The sequence below is a fragment of the Leopardus geoffroyi genome, chromosome A2 (assembly GCF_018350155.1).
Source record: "Leopardus geoffroyi isolate Oge1 chromosome A2, O.geoffroyi_Oge1_pat1.0, whole genome shotgun sequence".
NCBI classification, from domain to species: domain Eukaryota; kingdom Metazoa; phylum Chordata; class Mammalia; order Carnivora; family Felidae; genus Leopardus; species Leopardus geoffroyi.
This window is the reverse complement of record NC_059331.1, coordinates 118345540-118366894: the sequence shown is the minus strand read 5'-3', so window position 1 is coordinate 118366894 and position 21355 is coordinate 118345540. Positions and strand designations below refer to the sequence as shown.

General features: G+C 48.4%; 1 protein-coding gene and 1 long non-coding RNA gene across 3 annotated transcripts in view; one reads left to right on the top strand and one right to left on the bottom strand.

Moving 5' to 3' along the window:
- NFE2L3 (NFE2 like bZIP transcription factor 3) overlaps positions 1-19932 on the bottom strand; it is a 31725-nt gene extending 11793 nt beyond the window's left edge. For both annotated transcript variants that reach the window (XM_045495118.1, XM_045495119.1), the window contains exon 1: positions 19065-19932. In XM_045495118.1, coding sequence (XP_045351074.1) covers positions 19065-19634 — 570 coding nt within the window. In that variant the 5' untranslated portion in view covers positions 19635-19932. The remainder of the gene's footprint in view (positions 1-19064) is intronic.
- On the top strand, positions 17049-18224 carry LOC123606586. The gene is made up of 2 exons (XR_006716360.1): positions 17049-17629; positions 17903-18224. It is a non-coding gene; the product is annotated as an uncharacterized LOC123606586 (long non-coding RNA).
- Positions 19933-21355: the final 1423 nt, after the last annotated feature.

The window sequence follows — 21355 nt, the reverse complement described above, 5'->3', positions numbered from 1 at the left end:
AGTTTGGGGAGCCCTGGGCTAGAAAAGGGGATGAGGATCAAATACACATTTGAACCAGACCATCATACCTGACGTTCTCATCCTGCTCATGACTTTAATAGGAATGCCTTTTTTTTTTTTAAAGTAGGCTTCATGGCCAGCATGGATCCCGACGCGGGGCTTGAACTCACAACCCTGAGATCAAGACGTGAGCTGAGATCACGAGTCAGACGCTTAACCGACTGAGCCACCCAGGCACCTCTAATGGGAATATTTTAATGATTCATCACCAGCAAGGATAACACATGGACTTTTATTCGAGATTCGGCGGTCAGTTTTTAGTCATTCGTTCAATCAATACATACTAGATGCTGGGGGATGCAAGAGTGAAAAATTCAGACTGCCCCTTCAGAGTTCACATTCAAAGGCAGGGAGCCGAAAATACAAGTGAACTAACAAAATAACTGCAAACGACGGCAAGTGAAAGAGGAAAGAGGAGACCCCCTTTTAGTGTGTGGCCAGGGAAGGGCTCTCAGGGGAGGTGGTATTTGAGCCGAGATCTAAAGAAACAGAAAGAGGAATACATGAAAGGCAACGGGTAACATCCCAAGAGCGCGCTCATGTGCCTGTTACCGTAACGTGTTTCATTAGCTTCTAAATGATGGATATTCACTTGTTTCCAACATTTCCTCCTAACAAACAATATTAAAACGTCCTCAGCCATACTTCTTTGCAGACGTGTGCAAGCAGAACAAATTCCTAGAACCTATGCTAGGTCAATGGAGATGCACATTTTTTATTTGACGGATTCTACCCAAGAGCCCTTCAGAAATGTTTGTGGTAACTTAAATCCCTTCCAACAATGGATAAAAGTGCCAACTTGATAGATGAAAACTGGTATCTCATTGTAATTTTACTTGGTCTTACCGAGTGCGGTTGAGAGCCTTTGTATTTCCTTTTCTGCGAACTGTTTATGGCCTTTGCCCATTTTGCCATCAGGGTGTTGGTCTTTTTCCTATTGATCATTAATGGCATAGGGTTGTTTTTACTCCCCCGCCTCCCATCCAGTCTCTGCAGAAATGCAAGAGCAGAAGTGGGGACACAGACCGGTGGGGAGGCTACTACAATAATTTAAGGGACAGTAGATGACAATATGGAAGAAGGTGGTGGTAAGAAAGAGAAAATCCATGCTATATTGTAGAGAGAGAATATGCAGGGCTTGTTGATGGACTGGAAATGGGAGATCAAGAAAAGAGAAGAATTAAGAATGACCCCTAGGGGCGCTTGGACGGCTCAGTCAGCCGGTTAAGCATCTGACTTCCGCTCAGGTCATGATCTCAAGGTTTGTAAGTTGGAGCATCGCATCGGGCTCACTGCGGGGCTCGCTGCGAAACCGCTTCAGATCCCTTTCTCTCTGTCCCTCCCCTGCTCATGTGCACTCTCTCACTCTCAGAAATAAATAAAAACATTTAAAAAAAATGACTCCTAGATTTCTGGCTTGCATAACTTGGTGGACAGTTATGGAGAGAACGGCGGAAAGACAGTGAGTGAGTTGTTTAATTTGGACATGTTAAATGTGAGATGTGAAAAGTCAGGTAGAAATGCCTTATTACACTGGTGAGATGAGAATCCGGAATTTACAGCAAAGGTGTGAACTGGAGGTATAAGCTGGGAACACCTCAACAATGGCAGCAGCGACAAAACCCTAAGGGAACTAGCAAGATTCCAGCGAGAGAGGACAAAGCAAGGGAAAGGGCCTCGGCACTGGGTCCTGAGGAACTGCAACATCCCGTAGTCAGGCAGAGGAGCCGGCAAAGACGCTGAGGAGGACAGAAAGCGAGATGCAGGGCAGCCAAAGGAGAGCAATGCCTCAGAATCCGAGAGCGTTTCAAGAAGAATGGAGTGGTTGATGGTGTTGAGTGCTCCTTGGGGGTTGCACATGGTAAAGAGAGAAAAGTAGTAGTAATTTTAGCAATAAGAAAGTTGGCGGCAGCCTGAAAACAATCAACTTAGGGGGTGCCTGGGTGGCTCAGTCGGTTAAGCATCGGACTCTTAATTTTGGCTCAGGTCATGATCTCACGGTTCGTGAGTTCAAGCCCCGAGTCGGGCTCTGTGTTGACAGCACAGACCCTGCTTGAGATTCTCTCTCTCTCCCTCTCTCTCTCTCAATAAATAATCAATTTAGGGTCAAAGCCAGTGATACTGTATAGAAGAATAAATGGGAACTGACAAATTAGAAACAGCATCCAGACAATTCTTCAGGAATGTTGGCTATGAAGTGAGTGGAGAAATGGACAGAGCAGTGTTTGGTTTTAGAGATGACAGAAACCACAGTACCTTTATAAGGGAATGGTTTAGGAGACAGAGTAACGGTAAAGCAAGGTCCCACAGAAGGCAACAGAGGACAAATTGCAAAGTACAAGTGGTGCGGCTGATTCAGAAAGAGGTGAAATTAGAGCTTTTATTTCAAGATCAGGAGGAAGTAGAGGGAAGAACGTATTTGAGGATTTAGTGGTGGGAAGGTCTATCCTTATTTCTGAGGTATTTTTTAAAAAGTAGAAATGGATGTTGAGTATTAAAGGGATTTAAAGGTCAACCGATTTTTGACAAAGCAGGAAAGAATATCCAATGGAAAAAGACAGTCTCCTCAGCAAGTGGTGCTGGGAAAACTGGACAGCGACATGCAGAAGAATGAACCTGGACCACTTTCTTACACCATACACAAAAATAAACTCAAAACGGATGAAAGTTCTCAATGTAAGACAGGAAGCCATCAAAATCCCCGAGGAGAAAGCAGGCAAAAACCTCTTTGATCTTGGCCGCAGCAACTTCTTACTCAACACGTCTCCGGAGGCAAGGGAAAGAAAAGCAAAAATGAACTACTGGGACCTCATCAAAATAAAAAGTTCCTGCACAGTGAAGGAAACAATCAGCAAAACTAAAAGGCAACCAACAGAATGGGAGAAGATATTTGCAAATGACATACCAGGTAAAGGGTTAGTATCCAAAATCTATAAAGAACTTATCAAGCTCAACACCCAAAAAACAAATAATCCAGTGAAGAAATGGGCAAAAGACATGAAGACACTTCTCCAAAGAAGACATCCAGATGGCCAACTGACACATGAAAAAATGCTCCACCTCACTCATCCTCAGGGAAATACAAATCAAAACCACAATGAGATACCACCTCACAGCTGTCAGAATGGCTGACATTAACAATTCAGGCAACGACAGATGTTAGTGAGGACGTGGAGAAAGAGGATCTCTTTTGCATTGCTGGTGGGAATGCAAGCTGGCACAGCCACTCTGGGAAACAGTATGGAGGTTGCTCAAAACATTAAAAACAGAACTACCTTAAGACCCAGCAACTGCACTGCTAGGCATTTATCCAAGGGATACAGGGATGCTGTTTTGAAGGGGCACATGCACCCCCATGTTTATAGCAGCACTATCGACAATAGCCAAAGTATGGAAAGAGCCCAAATGCCCATTGATGGATGAATGGATAAAGAAGAGGTGGGGTGTGTGTGTATGTGTATATATATATATATATATATATATATACGCATACACACACACAATGGAGTATTACTCAGCAATCAAAAAGAATGAAATCTTGCCATTTGCAACTACGTGGATGGAACTGGAGGGTATTATGCTAAGTGAAATTAGTCGGAGAAAGACCAATATCATATGACTTCACTCATATGAGGACTTTAAGCGACAAAACAGATGAACAGAAGGGAAGGGAAACAAAAATAATATAAAAACAGGGAGGGGGACAAAACAGAAGAGACTCTTAAATATGGAGAACAAACTGAGGGTTACTGGAGGGGGTGTGGGAGGGGGGATGGGCTAAATGGGTAAGGGGCACTGAGGAATCTACTCCTGAAATGATTGTTGCACTAGATGCTAACTTGGATGTAAGTTAAAAAATAAATAAATTATTAATAAAAAAATAAAATGAAATAAAAGGATTTAAAAATTATGCCCAGAAATTATTGGACACTCTTTCCTCCAAGAGGTAAAGCTTAATTCCCCTCAGCTTGTGTGGGGGCTGGACCTAGTGAATTGCTTCGAACAAGCAAGGTGGAAGGGATGATTATGGCACTGGCTTCTTCCTTGCTTGCTATCACTTGCTCTGGTGAAAGCCATCACGTGAGCTGGAAGATCAAGCTCTCTATGGCGAGGAACTGAGGCTTCTCGCCACAGCCATGACTGATCCATCTCGGAAGTGTATTCTCCAGCTTCAATCAAGCCTTCACATAAATACAACCCAACCAACACCTCGATTAAGGCTTCATGAGACCCTGAATGCGAACCAGCCACCCAAGGGGCCCCAGAATTTCTAACCCATAGACACCATGGGATAATAAATATTTGTTGTGTTAAGCCATTAAATTTGGGACAATTTGTTAATGCAACAATGGATAAGTAACATAAACATTTAAAAAATGCTTTTTGCATCCACATTTCTAGTATCTCTTGCTAATATTTTACTTAATACTCTGCATGAACATGCGTAAGAGTAATTCTTAGATTTCTTTGATTTTTTTAGGTCTTGGTATCACTGTTGTGCTGGTTTTGAAAAAAGAGATTTGGGAAGCTTTATGTAATAGAATTCCCTATTGGAAAGTTTGAAAGAATTCTTGAAATCTACCCACACCAGTTAATATTTAACTTTTTTTTAACTTTATTTGTTTTGAGAGGGAGAGAGAGAGGAAGAAAGAGAATCCCAAGTAGGGGTGCACGCCTGTATTTTTTAACTTTTTAAATAAATCGTGCCGATGATGTTTTCAACTTCTTTCATGGGGTATGCCAAACAACCCTCCCAAAAGGGCTCATTTACATCATCATCGGTGGTATTTGAACATATCCACTTTCTTAATGCTTTGCTAATTAAAAGGTGGCTGAGTCGGTTAAGCGTCAGATTCTTGATTTCAGCTCAGGTCATGATCTCGTGGTTCGTGAGAGGGAGCCCCACGTCCGGCTCTGTGCTCACGGCACAGAGCCTGCCTGGGATTCTCTCTTCCTCTCTCTCTCCTCCTCCCCTGCTCCCGTTCTTGCTTTCTCTCTCTCCCAAAATAAATAAGTGTTAAAAACATATTTTGCTAATTAAAAGGTCAAAAACGCAGCTCCTTAGCAGCAATGATCTTGGGGCTCTCAACGTACCCACGAAGCAGGTGGTGACGTGAAGACTGTGGAGGCGGGGCTCTAGATTCAAATTGGGGGGCGGAGTCTATGTGTGAGAGGATTTGCAAATACTCCTAAGGATGGAGGCATTTGGAGCTAGCCAGGGGAGCCAAGGGAGGAAAGTCAAGGTCGGAGCAGGAATTTGAGCTGTGCTGCCCGCAGGTACTGTCTCTCCTCCTCTCTGGCCACATCGAGGGAGGCGGGAGAGGCAGGCGGTGAGACGTGGAGGGCTTGCTTCACTTCGGTGCTGAGTACCACCTAGTCTCCCTCCGGAGAGGGCCCTTTCCAGTTCTGCCTCTCCGAGGGTCTATCCGTAAGTGGCCAGACAATTTAGCACCCAAACCAGTCCATTTTTGAAAGGGTAGGAGGGTGCTATTAACAAGCTGGACAACAGGCACAAAGACTGTCCCAAATGCTCACCCTCTCTGTGAGGGTGACAGAGGACGACAGAGGAGACTGCTAACTATCAAGAATCTTGATGGCAAATAAGATTCCAAAGACCCAGGGAAGAGACACACTTGAACCCGCACAGCCTCGGGCACTCAGTATTTTCTTAGCTGCTCCTTCACTTACACATTCAAGTGCCAGCTGCTGCGAGCTATTAGAAAGTGAACAGAAACGTGCTATGAGAAGTGATGAATGAGAAGAATCTTCCCCGGGTCAGTGTGTAAGCCAGTTGTGTAACCCAGGCTGACCAGGGACGGTATAAAGGCCTGGCCAACTGTGACGAGCCGTGTCAGCCCGGAAGCTGCTAGTTTCCTGAGGCTGCACCAAGCTTGACTTCTGCCCCGTCGCTTTCTTGTCCCCCTTTCCCTAGTTGTAGCGCCCACAGTCACTCCCTTGTAATCACCCTGCACACTAAACTTGGGTCTCAGAGTCCCCTCCCCAGAGAACCCAATTTGTGACAGCACAGTTAGCAATTTTCTCTTGGCGGGAAGAAAGGGGAGGCCAGATCTCTAGGCAGGGAGGGGTAGAGGATGTGATATGACATTTCTATTTAGAAAGTAAAAAAGGCCTATGGCACTTGAAATATAATTTGCACAGCCTGCAAGGCACCTCAAAAGCCCAAAGGAGGGCTCAGATCCAAAAATGGCCGAGTAAAAAGGCTCATCCTACTCCTATCAGCTGTGTGACCTTGGGCCACTATGACCCTCAGTTCCCTTGTCTGTGAAGTGGAAGGATATTTTCTAACACACATTTTAAGGGATTCGTCGAGAAAAAGCACTTTGTACATTAAGATGTTATACTAATTACGACTCCTTTCTACCGCTTTTTCATTCTCAAGAGTTGCAATTACTAACTGCTGGCAACTCCATCAGAATGTCAAGAGAAAGCCATACCTGACCCTGGTACCGGTAATTATCATCTTTGCTCTCTTCTCTTCCTGTTTTTCTCAACTCAGTGACATGGGGCTGAGACACAGAGCATATGTGTTTTACGAGTACTGTTGTATATACTGGAGATTTATGGTCCATGCTCTTAATTTAAAGAGTGGGTAAGTCAAACCCATCATTAAGTTACTTTTTATTTGTGTGTAGGTGATTTTTACTCTTGTGGGGCTGGGACTCAATTAAGAAAAAAAAAAAAAATTTCCACACTTGCCATAGGAAGCCACCGTAAACTTGTGAGCTGGAGCACTTCAACACTTCTACAAGTCCAATGACTTGGACTGAACGGGCACCTGCTAGAAACGTTCTCTCCACCACAGTCCTCTGCTAGGAGGGGACTTGTCTCTTCCTCCCCATGGATCCACAACCTTATGACTTTGGGCCCCTAAGCTAAAACTCAGTCTTTCTGTCTCTAAAACGCCATGGCTTCTGGGCTTTCTCTTATGACACTTATCTATCTATCCTATTCTATCTAAAAATTATAATTCTTTGGATCTTTTCTTTCCTGATGGGCTGTAAACTTACAACACCTGTCCTCCAGCTGTAATTCACCTGTGCCACCAATGTTTCTTTATTTTTTTTAATGTTTATTTTTGAGAGAGAGAGAGAGACACTGTGTGCGAACGGGGGGAGGGGCAGAGAGAGGGAGACACAGAATCTAAAGCAGGCTCCAGGCTCTGAGCTGTCTGCACAGAGCTGGACGCGGGGCTCAAACCCACTAACTGCGAGATCATGACCATGGCCAAAGTCAGACGCTAAACCGACTGAGCAACCCAGGCGCGCCACCCCGCCCCCGCCAACAATGTTAAGGTGCAGAGTCTTGCAAATTTTCTGAGGCAGTGGAGGTATTGGGAAGGGGAAGAGAGGAGCAAAGCTGGGCTTTTCTCTTCTTGCTAAATCCCTGAAGTTCCTGATAACTGGCACCATGATTTCCAAGCCTGTACTTATTATAATGTATTGGGACCTCAATACTGTGATGCAGAGCTTGACCCTGAAAAAAGTCTTTGTGAACAGTCCCAGCTGGCTTAGCTGGGCCTTTCATTTATGCTTCTGGGGGAGGAACGACTGAGACCTGCTTTGACCTTTAGGGCTGGATGGACCTTCAAAGACAAAGAACAGTGTGCTGCCTACGAGAAGGATGACATCAGAGGGAGAGGGGTGAAGGCCAAAGAATTCTGAGGCCTGTCTCTATGCTGGAGGCAAGCTGGAGTCATCAGGTCTAGAGAGAAACGAGGAGCCAGATAAAGAGAGGCTGTGTTCTATTTGGCCTGGGTGGTTTTTAATAGCTGTTTATAATAATTATAGTTCACATTTATTGAGCACTCGCTGTGGGCCAGGCACCACATACGTGATCTCATTTAAGTTGCTCAGAGGTAGGTACTCTTGTTATCTCCTGTTACAGAGGAGGAAGCTGAGGCCCAGAGAGGTTAAGCAACTTGCCTGAAGTCACACAGCTTTTAAGTGACAGAACCAGGATTTGGCTGCAGGCATTTGTCCTTCATGGCCGGATCTTAGCCCCTGCACTAGTTCTTGTTTGTCCCTCCAGATCTGTGTGTGCCCACAGAAGCTGTCCCCTGCTACCTCTGGGCAGGCTGGCTTCCAGCTGGGTTCAACAGTGGGACGGCAGAAGCAGGAAGTCTGGACAGCGAACAAAGGAAAGGCCAGAGCACTTCTCCGCTTTGATCGTCGATGATGGCCCCCGGCCCCCTCCTCATTCAGCTTCGGAAACTTTCAACCCTTCCCCTTTGGAAGTCTCTGGGTCCTCTAACATCCCCATCTGTTCCCATAAGAAATCATTCATGAAGTCCCTTCCTCTGAGCCACCTAGGGTAGATTGTGCTTCCTGCCAGAGCCCCGACCGCAACACCACTGCCCACGCTGGCGTCCACTTGCTTCGCTCCGCACCACGCAGATGAGAGCAGCAGCCGTGGGGAGGGCTGACTCCAGACCAGGAAGCGACGTTCCATCTGTCTATCACCTTCCCGTGCAAAACACGGCCGGCTGGCTACAATGCGAGGTGTGGGAGGTGTGGATCTCGTCTGGATCGTGAGTCCAACAAACCAACTGTGGAAAAACTACTCGTGAGACGTTTGGGGGAGCCTGAATACCGACTGGAAATTTGGTGATTATTGAAGAATTACAGTTGATTTTTTTTTAGGTGTGCTAATGGTGATGCGCCAGTGATGTTTAGAAGGATCCTTATATTTTAGGGATATATGCGAAAATATTTACAGAATGTTTTCTGAGTCAGCGAAGGTAGTGGGAAGAGTCAGACAGGAACAAAGATGGGCTGTTTCTCTTCTCTTGAGAATTCTCTGCAGGGAACTGGCCGGGGAATCACAAGAAATGAAGTCTGGGGGTAGGGTGGGGGCTGTAATAGACAAAACAAGACGGGCCATGAACTGTAACTGTTAAAGCCAGATAACAGGGACAGGAAGTCCCATTACCCTGGGCCCTGGTAGCCATTCTCTCCACGTGTAATATATGCTTGAAATTTTCCCATAATAACACGAGATAGAAGCTAAACTCATTTCTGAAGCCCCTGGACATGGCAGGGAGGCAGCTAAGCAACTGGCAGGAATGCTCCCCAAGGCTGAAACGAAGTTATTTGATGTGACTGCCCACTAGAAGTCAGGTGTAAAAATAACAGTGTTTCTAAATAGGAGCCTCCACACCTATGACACAGGGTATGAGCTCCAGCGCACAGGCTCTGATTTTATTTTTATTTTCTTTCTTTTCAGGCTCTGGTTTTAAAAGGAGCTGTTTCCCATACAAGCAGCCCCTTTGTGCAGGCTGAGGGGCTGGGGGGAGTGGTGAGTAGGCAGTAGGAATTCATTTAGAGGCGCCTGGGTACTCAGTCGGCTGAGCGTGAGACTCCTGATTTTGGCTCCGGTCATGATCTCACGTGGTTTGTGGGTTTGAGCCCCGCATCGGGCTCTGTGCTGGCAGAGCGGAGCCTGCTTGGGATTCTTTCTTTCTTTCTCTCTCTCTCTTTCTTTCTCTCTCTCTCTCTCTCTCCCTCTGCCCTCCCCCACCCCCCTCAATAAATAAACATTAGAAAAAAAATTCATTTACGATTCATTTCTTTAATGAATAAATAAATGATTACCCCAGCAGGCAAGACAGGCCAAGTGGGCCTCAAAATGCATAATGTGTTTGTATTTCTCTACTATTGAAAATTTCGAACACATAAAATAAGCAGAAAACGGAACATAGTAATGTACCCTTCATCCATTTCAGCCACTATCAGCACTCTGTCATTCTTCTATCATCAGTATCTCCATCCCTCCATGCAAAACTATTCTAGCACAGTATTTAGGTAGGATTTACATAGGCAGGAATGCATAAACCTTAGCTGTACAATTTCAATAAATGGAGGCACCCACTTAACTCACATCTTAACTGCAACACAGAATGTTTTCACCTGCCCAGAAAGTTCTCTCCTGTTCTGGTATTTCTACCTTGGCTTTGCCTGCTTTAGAACTTAAGCACGAGCTTTCAACTGCATTCATGCATGAGCTATATTTGACCCTTGAACAACACAGGCTTCAACTGCGCACGTCCACTGATACGTGGAGTTTTTAACAGCATTGTACCGTAAAGTTTTTTTTTTTTCTCTTCCCCATGATTTTCTTAACATTTTGCTCTAGCTTCCTTTACTGTAAGAATACAGAATGTCATGCACATAACTTACAGAATATGTCATCAACTCTTGATGTTATCAGTAGCCCATCAGCAGTTCAGTTTGGGGGGAGTCAAAAGTTACACATGGCATTTCGCCTGTGTGTGGCATCAGAACCCTGAACCTGATTGTTCAAGGGTCAACTGTAGTTCTGCATTCATTATTAGTTTTTTGCCAAGCTAGTCCCCCACCCTTCAGCAAGGAACTAGAGAGATCTGGCTTCAGCTTTAAAACACCAGGCACGTCTTCCATTGGGGGGCGGGAGGGGGCGGAGGGGGGATATTGGGAGGCCATGGGAAAGAAACCTAAGAATCATCGGGAGGTCCCATAAACTGGAGATTCCCAGGCCCCACTTGAGAAGCTCTAATTCGGCCCATCAGGGGTGGGCCCCCAAATCTACATTTTAACAAGCAACTTAGTAAATGACGCAGTCACTGGATGACCCTGGGAGAAACTCCACTCTAAAGAAAGGCTAAGAGGGGAGCCTGGGTGGCTCAGTCGGTTAAGCATCCGACTTCGGCTCAGGTCATGATCTCGCAGTCTGTGAGTTCGAGCCCCGCGTCAGGCTCTGTGCTGACAGCTCAGAGCCTGGAGCCTGTTTCAGATTCTATGTCTCCCTCTCTCTCTGACCCTCCCCTGTTCATACTGTCTCTCCCTGTCTCAAAAATAAATAAATGTTAAAAAAAATAAAAAAATTTAAAAAATAAAGAAAAGCTAAGAAAAGTGTGCCGGGTTGGCTTAGTTGGTAGAGCATGTGACTCTTAATCTCAGGGTTGTGAGTCCAAGCCTCACATGGAGCGTGGAGCCTACGTGAAAACAAACAAAAGTTATTCCTTTATTTATTTATTTTAAAATATTTATATACTTATTTTTGAGAGAGAGAGAGAGCAAGTGAGGGGCAGAGAGAAAAGGGGAGAGAGAATCCCAAGCAGGCTTCACGCTGTCAGCACAGAGCCCAGTGCAGGGCTTGATCTCACGAACCATGAGATCCTGACCTGAGCCAAAACCAAGAGTCAGACGCTTAACCAACTGAGCCACCCAGACACGCTCAAAAGTTCTTCCTTTGGATGAGCCTTCACGTTCAGGGTCTGGCTCCTCCACAATTTCAAGGCCTCCCTTACATAACAGCTCTTCAAATATCTGAGTTGCCCATCATGTTCCTCCCTCAGTCTGATCTTCTCAGCATGGCACATCCCCAATCCATTCAGCCATTTCCAGCAAAGCAGGTCCCAGCATGTCCTAGCAGTCTGATACTTTCCTCCAGAGGACAGGGGTTTCCTGGAGATCGGACCCCCAGCTCAGGGGCGATAAGAGCAAATCATCTGTTAGACATCTATTAGCACACCAGGAACTATACTAGCCTTTTAACATACAGTGTTCTTTAGCCCTCATAAGAACTCTCCCCAAAAGACGTTAATATTCCCCTTCTACAATCTGGGAACTAAGGCTCACAGAGGTTGCCCAGGAAGAGCCAGAGCTGGGATGGTGTGATGGTTAGTTTCAGGTGTCAAAGTGGCTATGCTCTTGTACTCAGTTATGCAATTACACACTAACTGAGGTGGTGCTGTCAGGATATTTTGTACTTGTGGTTACAGCTACGGTGAACCAAGTGACTTTAAGTAAAAGATTACCTTGCTAATCGGAGTGAGACTCATCCAACCAGCTGAAGGACCTTAAGGGCAAAACTGAGGTTTCACTGAGGCAGAAGACATTCTGCCTCAAGCCTGCAGCATCAGTGCCTGCCCCGAGTGTCCAGCTACCCCAGAGTTGGGACTTGCCAGCCTCCACAACTGCATCAGCCAACTGAAACAAATCTCTAAAACAGATATATAGGGGCACCTGGGCAGCTCAGTCGGTTAAGCGTCTGACTCTTGATTTCAGCTCAGGTCGTGATCTCACGGCTCATGGGTTTGAGTCCCGCATGGGGCTCTGTGCTGACAGTGCGGAGCCTGCTTGGGATTCTCTCTTTCTCTCTGCCCCTCCCTTCCTCAAAATAAATCAATGAACATAAAAAATAAATAAATAAATAAACTAGATGTATACACATGCATACACATGTATACATGTATATTTATCATACTGGTTCTGTTCTCCGAAGAACCCTGATGCCAATGGGAAGCCAGTTCTATCCAACCTCAAAAGGCCATGCCTTGCCTCTACGTCACTGTCCATACTCTGCCAACCACTATCTGCAACTCAACCCAAACCAACCCAGGTGTGTGTCTGAGCCTCAGCCAGCTTCTGCTGCCCAGAGGTGTACTGGAATATTAACACAGATCCTTAACAACTAGATTTTGAGTATAAGCTACTCATATCAAAAAACTGCCGTAGATGGGGGAAGCACGTTTCCCCCAAGTTTGAAGTTTTGTAGTGTGTGGGAGGTATGGTTTACTCAGTGCTTAACAGTGGTGATTTGTTCTATTCCAGGCAAGGTCACTAACTTGCTATATCACTTTAGGCAATCCTAAATTTCACCACCTGATTAATGATCATGCCAACCTGAAAGTCGGCTTTCCATGGCCCCCATCCACTCAAACTGGCATTAAATGGTCAGATGGCCTATCAGGATTTCAGATCTGACCTACTTTCCAGTCGGGGCACTATCTAGCCTTGAATGACCCAAGACCCGTTCAAGCTCATGGCATTCTGGAAGTTCTGGCAAGGCAACGTGACGGATGGGTGAGGAGTGCTCAGCAGAGGTGGGCTGCACCGGCCTCTGCCCTTGACCCTGGCCTTGGTGCTACTTGCAGGTTCAAGTGAAGACTCAGTTTCCAAGCTCAAGACACTGCAGTCCCAAGAAGAGGATGCCAAGGCCCACCTATGAAACATTACACAGTGCAGCCAGGCTCAAAGGAAAGAACAGGAAATGCTTATCACAGAGGTGATGATAGTTGAGAGGAGTCTGAGAATTTAGCAGTAAAAGACTTGGATGGGATGAAAGGACACATTCTGGGCCAAGGTGACAGAGTGAGGTGCAGGAGAGCACGGGGCGGTCTGGGGAAAAGGAAGGGAGAAAGTTTTAGGTGGAAAGTAGGCCACAGGTAGAACCTAAGTGGGAGATGAGCTCAGCTTGGGCAGCTGGGGAGTTGGGTCACACTAGCCTAATGGGGCGCCTCAAATGACAAAAGATTGAATTGGTAGGTAGGTAATGAGCTGGTGGACGCTCCCCAGATGAAAGTGAAGAGATGACCGTGAGCTTTGGAAACCTGTGCCGGGCAAGAGAAGGAATAGGAATAAATCGGGGCAGGGGCGTCACAGCCCCAGCTGAATTAACAGCAGCAGCAGACATGACTGAGGGCTTACTGTGTACCAACCCTAATTTGTATGATCTCATTTAACCCTCACAACTCCCTAAAGTACTCTTACCATCCCACTTTACGGATAAGGGAACCAAGGCACAGAGAGGTTAAAAAGTGTGCCCCAGATCACACAACCTGTCAGCAGTGAGCCGAGATCTACAGCTACCCCTGTCACGGACGGGTCTGACAACAGCGTCAAGTAAACTTGACCACTGGCCCAGCCTGCCTCGGGAGTCCCAGCCCGGGGCCCTGCGCTCTGATTTCTGAGCTGAGAAGCAGGGAAACGATACAAGGGACACTGCAGAGGGTGATATTTCTATAAACCGCATATTGTGGTGAAAAACTGACTGGAAGAAGTCTGAAGTAAGGTTCCTTGGGGTTGGCTGCACATGAAGCCAGCAAAAAACACCCCAGGTTTGCTCATGGGCTTACACCAAGTCCTGCAGCAAATGATCGTACACATAGACCAGCTGCTTCCGGAAACTGCTGCGGCCTACTTGCTCAACAAGCTGAACGCCCCAAGAGTTGCCAGGAAAAGGGAGATGGTGACTGCGTAATGGATTGAATCGTGTCCCTCAAAATTCCCATGTTGAAGTCATAACCCTCAGTATCGAAGAGTGTGCCTTTGTTTGGAAATGGGGTCGATGCAGATGCAATCAGTTGAGTCGGGTGGGCCCCGATCCTGTACGACCAGTGTCCTTACAAAAGGGGAAGTTTGGCTACAGGTGTGCACACAGGGAGAGTGTCTCGTGAAGATGAAGGCAGAGATTGGGGCGACACAGTAGAAACCAAGAGTCACCAAAGATGGTCAGCAGACCACCAGAAGTTAGCAGAGAGGCCTGGAACAGACTCTCCCTCTCAGCCTCATAATGAACCAGGCCTTGACCTCCGACTTTTCACCTCCAGAACTGGGAGACAAATTTCCGCCGTGTAGGCCACCCAGTTGGTGGCACTTTGTTAGAGCCGCCCTGGGACACTGATACAGTGACCCTATGCCATCTTCTCCTGTGTAAGGCCATAGGTGAATGTTCACTGCGTCCTTAAGCAAAGAGCCTCCTCTGAAACTTGGTTACACTGCGATGCATGAAGGTGTAAGACTATTTTTGTATCATAGGCGTGAGTTAAAAACAAGCAAGTGTTTGAGATTTCATCTATCTCCAACTGCCCAAGCACCAGTGACTGATTAACTTTGCTTTTGAAATGAAAAACCAATTTTACTTTAACAATTAAGGAGCTTCTTTCTCTTCCTTTACGCTTGGATTCTTCCTGTGACCCAAAGAAATCCAGTCTAACCCACGAGGTCCTGCTGGACCCCTCACGCAGCACAGGGTCCCTCTCCTGGGGGCTTGAAACCATTATCGAGATGACCACAAGCCTCTCAGCTTCAAAGGGGAGACAGCTCTCGGAAATGCTGACGGCTGGCTATAGGCCAACATATGCTCACACACTCAATTCTGCAAAAACTGTTCAATTCTTTGTTTAACCTGTGCGTTACTTTGAAAACACGTGCATCATCCGTCATGAGTGAATGGCTGTGGTTATGAAGGGAAGCAGGTCTACCCTGGGGAATTCCGGGTTCTGTTTTCAGATGATGATTGGCCCCGCTAAGAAGTGAAACCAAAGCAGTATTTCTTCTGATACTTGGAAAATCCCCTACTCCGTAACAGTTTTGCATATGTACAAAAATTATGGAAAATTATACCGTTAAGACCAGAATCTCCTACAGCTCAAATAAGCCACTGAAATTATCTATTTAAAGACAAACAAAACTGGGCACCTGGGTAGCTCAGTTGGTTAAACATCCAACTCTTGATTTTGGCTCAAGTCACGGTCTAACGGTTTGTGAGTTCAAGCCCTGCAGCGGGCTCTATGCACTGACCGAGGGAAGCCTGCTTGGTATTCTCTCTTTTTCTCTGTCTCTCTCAAAAATAAATAAACTTTAGGGGCGCCTGGGTGGCTCAGTCGGTTGAGCGTCTGACTTCAGCTCAGGTCACGATCTTGCGGTCCGTGAGTTCGAGCCCCGCGTCGGGCTCTGGGCTGATGGCTCGGAGCCTGGAGCCTCCTTCCGATTCTGTGTCTCCCTCTCTCTCTGCCCCTCCCCCGTTCATGCTCTGTCTCTCTCTGTCTCAAAAATAAATAAACGTAAAAAAAAAAAAAAATTAAAAAAAATAAATAAACTTTAAAAAATAATAAAAACAAACAAAACAAACCTATGCTGTTCCTGTAGGACAAAACACTCTCTCTTGTCGAAGTTAACAATAGCCACCTTGCAAGAGCAGGGAAGGGGCAGAGAGGACAGAGGATCTAAAGCGGGTTCCACGCTGACAGCAGTGAGCCCAATGTGGGGCTCGATCTCATGGACCAGAAATCATGACCTGAGCCAAAGTTGAACGCTCAACCAACTGAGCCAACCAGGCACCCCCACACTTCTAAGCCAACTACACGGAATGAACTGATTCTCACAATCCTGTGTGGTGGGCACCTTTATTATTCCCATTGCGCAGATGAGGAAAATGAAGCACAGACAGGCAAGGAAACTGGCCCAAGGTCACAGAGCTGTAAGTGGTAGAGGGCTGGGATTCAATACCAGGCAGTCTGGCTGCAACACACCACACCCAACCCCCTAACAAGCAAACAACCAGCTCAGACTTATAAACAGGACAAAAGGAAACAAAGTGAGTGGGGACTGGTTAAGTAGCGTGGGTTGAGAACCGAGGCAGAAAGAAGAGAACAGCAATTATATTCCAGGCACGGGGCTGGCACTTCACACATGCTGTTCCCATTTAATTCGCACAAACCTTGAAGTCAGTGTTACTCTCCCACTTGAGAGGTGAAACACTGAGGCTTGGAATGATTAAAGGAACCTGTATGAGGGCACATTAGTAAGTGATATCCCTAAACCCAGGTTTGCGGATTGCAAAAACCCGCGCTGTTTTCCCAGCCCATTTTCCACAGAGTCATGGTTTCAAATTGTAACCTCAGTATTACGGGTGGTACAATCTGCTTTTAAAAGCCAACCCGGGGCTGCCCGGGTGGCTCAGCTGGTTAAGCATTGACTCTTGATTGCAGTTCAGGTCACGATCTTGAGGTGCACGGGATCGAGCCCTGCACTGGGCTCTGCACGGACAGTGAGGAGCCTGCTTGGGATTCTCTCTCTCCCTCTCTCTTTCTGCCCTCCCGGGTTTGCGCGCTCTCTCAAAATAAATAAATAAACATTGGGAAAAAAAAAAAAAAAGTCAATCCAGCACTGGAGAGTGGTGGTGCTGAGGTCAGGAGTGGGAGGCATCACCCCCATCCCAGCTGCAGGCTGGTTCAGAGAACCTGGGTAGACACAAGTGCTTAATTAAAGTGCTAGCCTGGGGGGTGCCTGGGTGGCTCAGTCGGTTAAGCGTCTGACTTCGGCTGAGGTCATGAAATTGCGGTCCGTGAGTTCGAGCCCCACATCGGGCTCTGTGCTGACAGCTCAGAGCCCGGAGCCTGTTTCAGATTCTGTGTCTCCCTCTCTCTCTGACCCTCCCCCGTTCAAGCTCTGTCTCTCTCTGTCCCCAAAATAAATAAACGTTAAAAGAAAATGTTTAAAAAAAATAAAGCACTAGCCTAGGATCCGAAAGCTCAGGTTCTAGTTGCATCTCTGGCACCAATTAACTGCGTGGCTTTACCCAAGTCCCCTAACATCGCTGGTCCTCTATTTTCTTTTAGTACAAATTGTTTGGAAGGATACCCGGTCTGCCTGCCTCACAAGGTTGCTTTAAAAAAAAAAAAAAGGTATTGCCAAACACATACAAACTTACAACCAAACTTCCTTATGTTTTCTTTGTTTTTGAGAATCCAGGTGAATTGGCTGTGAAAATGTAGGGTGTTCAGCACCTGATCATCACCAGGATGCATATCACCGGGGCACCCCAGCAGCTGCCGCGGTCCAGCAGGTCCACATGTGCTAGCTGAGGAAGGCAACACCAAGAGAACGGCCCCGTAGGAACTTCATTCTCCCCGCTAGGAAAGCTGGGCTCAAGGCCTCCATGGAGGTGCGGCCAAGCCTTGGCCCCCAGAGCTTCCCCGAATGCGGGTTTGCAGAGACTAAATAAGGTAATGCTGGGAAGGGGAGGGAACAGCTTCACCTCTCCCCAGGTCCGGGTTTGCTTTGCAAGGCGGGTGACATGAAGGGGGGGGGGGGAGGGGAGGGTGCCATCTGCTACAGCATGGAGCATTGGGTTTCTCTCCCCACCCCCACTCCCCTGGTGCAGAATCGGGAGAGGTTGCAGTGCCCCAGGCACCACCCCTTAGGAGGCAGAGGATTCAGGTGAAGGCCGAGACTGGATGAGTGAGTGGGAAGAGCCTTCCACTTTTTGTTTTCGACAGAAGCCCACCCAGACTCGCACTAACCCCCATCCCACTAGTTCCGGCCTCAGGAAGAGGAAGGGATCGGATCTGCATAACAGTGAATCACAAGCACTTCGTCACAATGACCCCTCCAGGAGAGGGTGGAGAAGCTCGTCTGGCAACTGCCTACACAAACGGGGCAATTCTGAAGAGCAGCAAACAAACCTGTCTACCCCAGTTCCCATTGTGCATGAGATTGCGCTCCACAAAAACAACATCCAAGGAACACCTGTTGATCGATACCAAACGTTAACACTCAGATTTGGGCCAAGAGACAATTAAAAAGGTCACTATGAAGGAACTTTGGGCAAGATGGTTTTGTGAAAATTGGAATTAAGTGTCCTTAGACTCCAGCAGCTAGTGGGAGCACCACATACATACTTCCATCAGTCCATCTCAGCGAGCTCTGTTTCAAAAGGAAGTTAACCCAAGGAATTTGAACCCATAAGCCAAAGGGCACTTAAGTCACTAGGTGACCGTCAGGGCACATGCTTTCTTTATGCTAATTAGAAGTTACACAGGTTCCAGGAGGGAGGAGGGTTTTTAGGAGCTGGGGATGGTTAGGTCAGCGGACCGTCCACCAACTGGCCTCAGACTGAACACTGACCATGGCTCTTTAATCCAGGCAAGCACCAAAACGAACTGCAACTGGGTTAAAATCCGGGTAGGGGCCATCACGTTAGGCGGGAGAGTGAGTTCTTAAAGAGAAACGTGTCCTCCTGGTGGCCAAGGCCACTTTTGGATTCGCCGGTTCGGACACAGGTTCCGGAAAAACACATCTCAGTGTACACGACGTACTGAACGAAAACCGTAGGCGAGAAAATCACCAGTTACCCTTCTCCCCTCCACTGCCCCGAACTAGCCTTGACAGCCATCAAACACAGGAAAAAGGTATCCCCTACGGACAAACGGATGATTTCACCCACTTCTTTCTCAAACACGCAAAAGCCACAGCGACAGCACTAACAGCTTTTGTTTGGATTCACAAAAAAGGGAGGCGAGAGTGATCCCGAAACTGCAACCACCCAGGGGCTGAGGGTGGAAGAAAAGCGGGTGTGCTCCCTCCCGGGTCCGTCACAACACTCCAGGGCTCCTGGCCAGCTCCCCCAGCACCGTGCTCGAGTCCCAGCTCTCCGGTTACCTGGCTCGCTGTGGCATCCAGCACTTGAGCCGTCGGTTCTGCGGATGCCTTCTCCTCTTCCCCAGCGTCCAAGGGGCTACTCGCAGCCGCTCGGGGGTCCCCGCCATCCCCCGGCGCAGCCTGGCTACCGTCGTCCACGCTGGCGCCGACTCCCCCGGCGGAGGAGGCGGCGGCGGCGCTGAGCAGTCCGTGGGCTCCGTCGGCGTCCCCGGCCGCCACGCTGTGCACCAGCCACGCATCCACTCGGGTGCGGGGGATGAAGGGGACCCCCAGCGCGCACACCTCCCGGAGCAGCCGGCCTGCGGACTCCGCCGCGGGGTCCGGCTCGCGGCCTTTGGGGTGCAACTGGTCCGCGCGCCCCCACACTTCCGAGGCCGGGAAGGGGCTGAGTGCATAGGCGGAGCTCGTCGGGCCGCTGGCTAGCAGCAGCTCATCCCAGAGCCGGGTGGGCGGCGGGAGCAGCAGGTAGAGGTCCAGGTCAAGGTCCAGGTGGAGCTCCGCCAAGCTCAGCAGGACGGTGAGGTGCAGGAGGCCGCCGCCGTCCGACCACCACGGCTTCAGGTACTTCATCTCCCGCCGCGCGCCCCGGGACGCCCCTGCTGGCGCCCGCGGGTCCCTGCGCTGCTGCGGCCGCCGCTTTGGCACGTGCGGGCCCGGCGCTCTGCGGGCACCTGCCCGGAAGAGACCGAGAAGCGAAACAATGGACCCGGGCGCGCAGGGGCCGTCGCGGGCTCCGGGACCGGGCACGAAGACGCTCCCTCGGCAGCCGGCGCTTTGCCAGGGGCTCAGGAGAGGCGGAAGAGGAGCCACCTGCCCGGAGACCCAACCCGCCCGCCTTCCCCGCAGCCCTGCGCTGAGAGCAGGCCCCGCCCCTCCCGCTAGGCTCCGCCCCGGGCCGCGGGCGCTGCCGCCGGGGACACGCCCACGACCGCCCCCAGGCTCGCGCCCGTGGGAGGGGCCCGCATGGGGCGGGGCTCCCCAGCTCAAAGGTTCTTTATTCGGGGGGAACGCAAAGCTTTCTGGGAGCAGAGGTTGTTCTGGGCACCAGGTGGCCCCAGCCCAGTGCCTGGGGGCCTGGCTGCTGTAGCTGAAGGCGCGGGGTGGGGGTGGGGGTCAGGGGTAGAGGTGGGTGCGAAGGGACAGGATATGTAAACTAGGGGAAAGCAGACACCCTGGGCAGCATGCAAAGGGCTTCCGCCCACATGAGAACACTGGGCTGGCGCAGTGGGTTTGAGAGTATGACCTTTGACTTCGTATCCTGGCCCCACCATCAGCCAGTCGTGTGACCTTGACTAAGTTGCTTAACTTGTCTGTACCTCAGTTCTCTTACCTGTAAAATGGGGATAATAGTACCTGTCCAATAGGGATGTGGTGAAGTCAGATGAACTACTCTTTGTAAAGCCCGGAGTTTGACATATAGATTCCACAGCTGCCATTGAGATCAAGCAGCATCCCATCCAAACCCTTGTTCTTCCCCACCCCCCACCTCACCCCTCCAGGCCCTGTGCTCCAGCCTCACAACTCCTCACTGTTTCCTGAGCAAGCCCTGCACACTGCTAGACCTTGCCACGTGGTCCTCTTTGTTCCTTAAGTGAGGGTTAAGAGCACCAGCCCTAGAATTACCCGGTATGAGTTCAAATCCTCCCCTCCACCGCTTACTAGCCTGGCTTGGACAAATTTCTCCCTCTGTCTGTGGCTCAGTTTCCTCCCTGTAAAGTGGTTTTAATAATAGCACTTCCCCAGCAGAGTTGTGAACCCTAAATGAGATGCATGCAGACCACTAACCACAGCACTTGGCATAGAAAGTGTTCTGTGTTACTCATTATTTATGTCACCCGTCCTCCGAGGCTTACCCCAAAAATACATCCTCTGAATTTTCACCATTTGGAATTAATCTCTCCCCCAGCCCCTATATTCTCCCACAGTGCAACACTTGGCCCATTCCACTTTGTATTATAGTGGAGGATACATCTCATTTGCCCATTGTAAATTATTGAGGATTTAAAAAAACAAAAAAACAAAAACAAAAAAAAACCTGTTTGGCTCACTTCTGTGCCCACATGGTACTCAGTACGGGGCCTTGCAAAAGTAGCTTTTACTAACCCTCACTCCCTTCCTTGGAGCAGGGAGAGAATAGAAGGGGATGACCAACTGAGGTTTGGCAATTGTGTGAGGAGCTGAGCAAGAAAGACTTGTTTTTAAAAGCCCCTTTCTCGACACAGTTCCCTCTTCTGGGCCCGGTGTGAAAAGTTCACACTAGATTTCATTTTCCCCACTGAGAACCAGGGGGG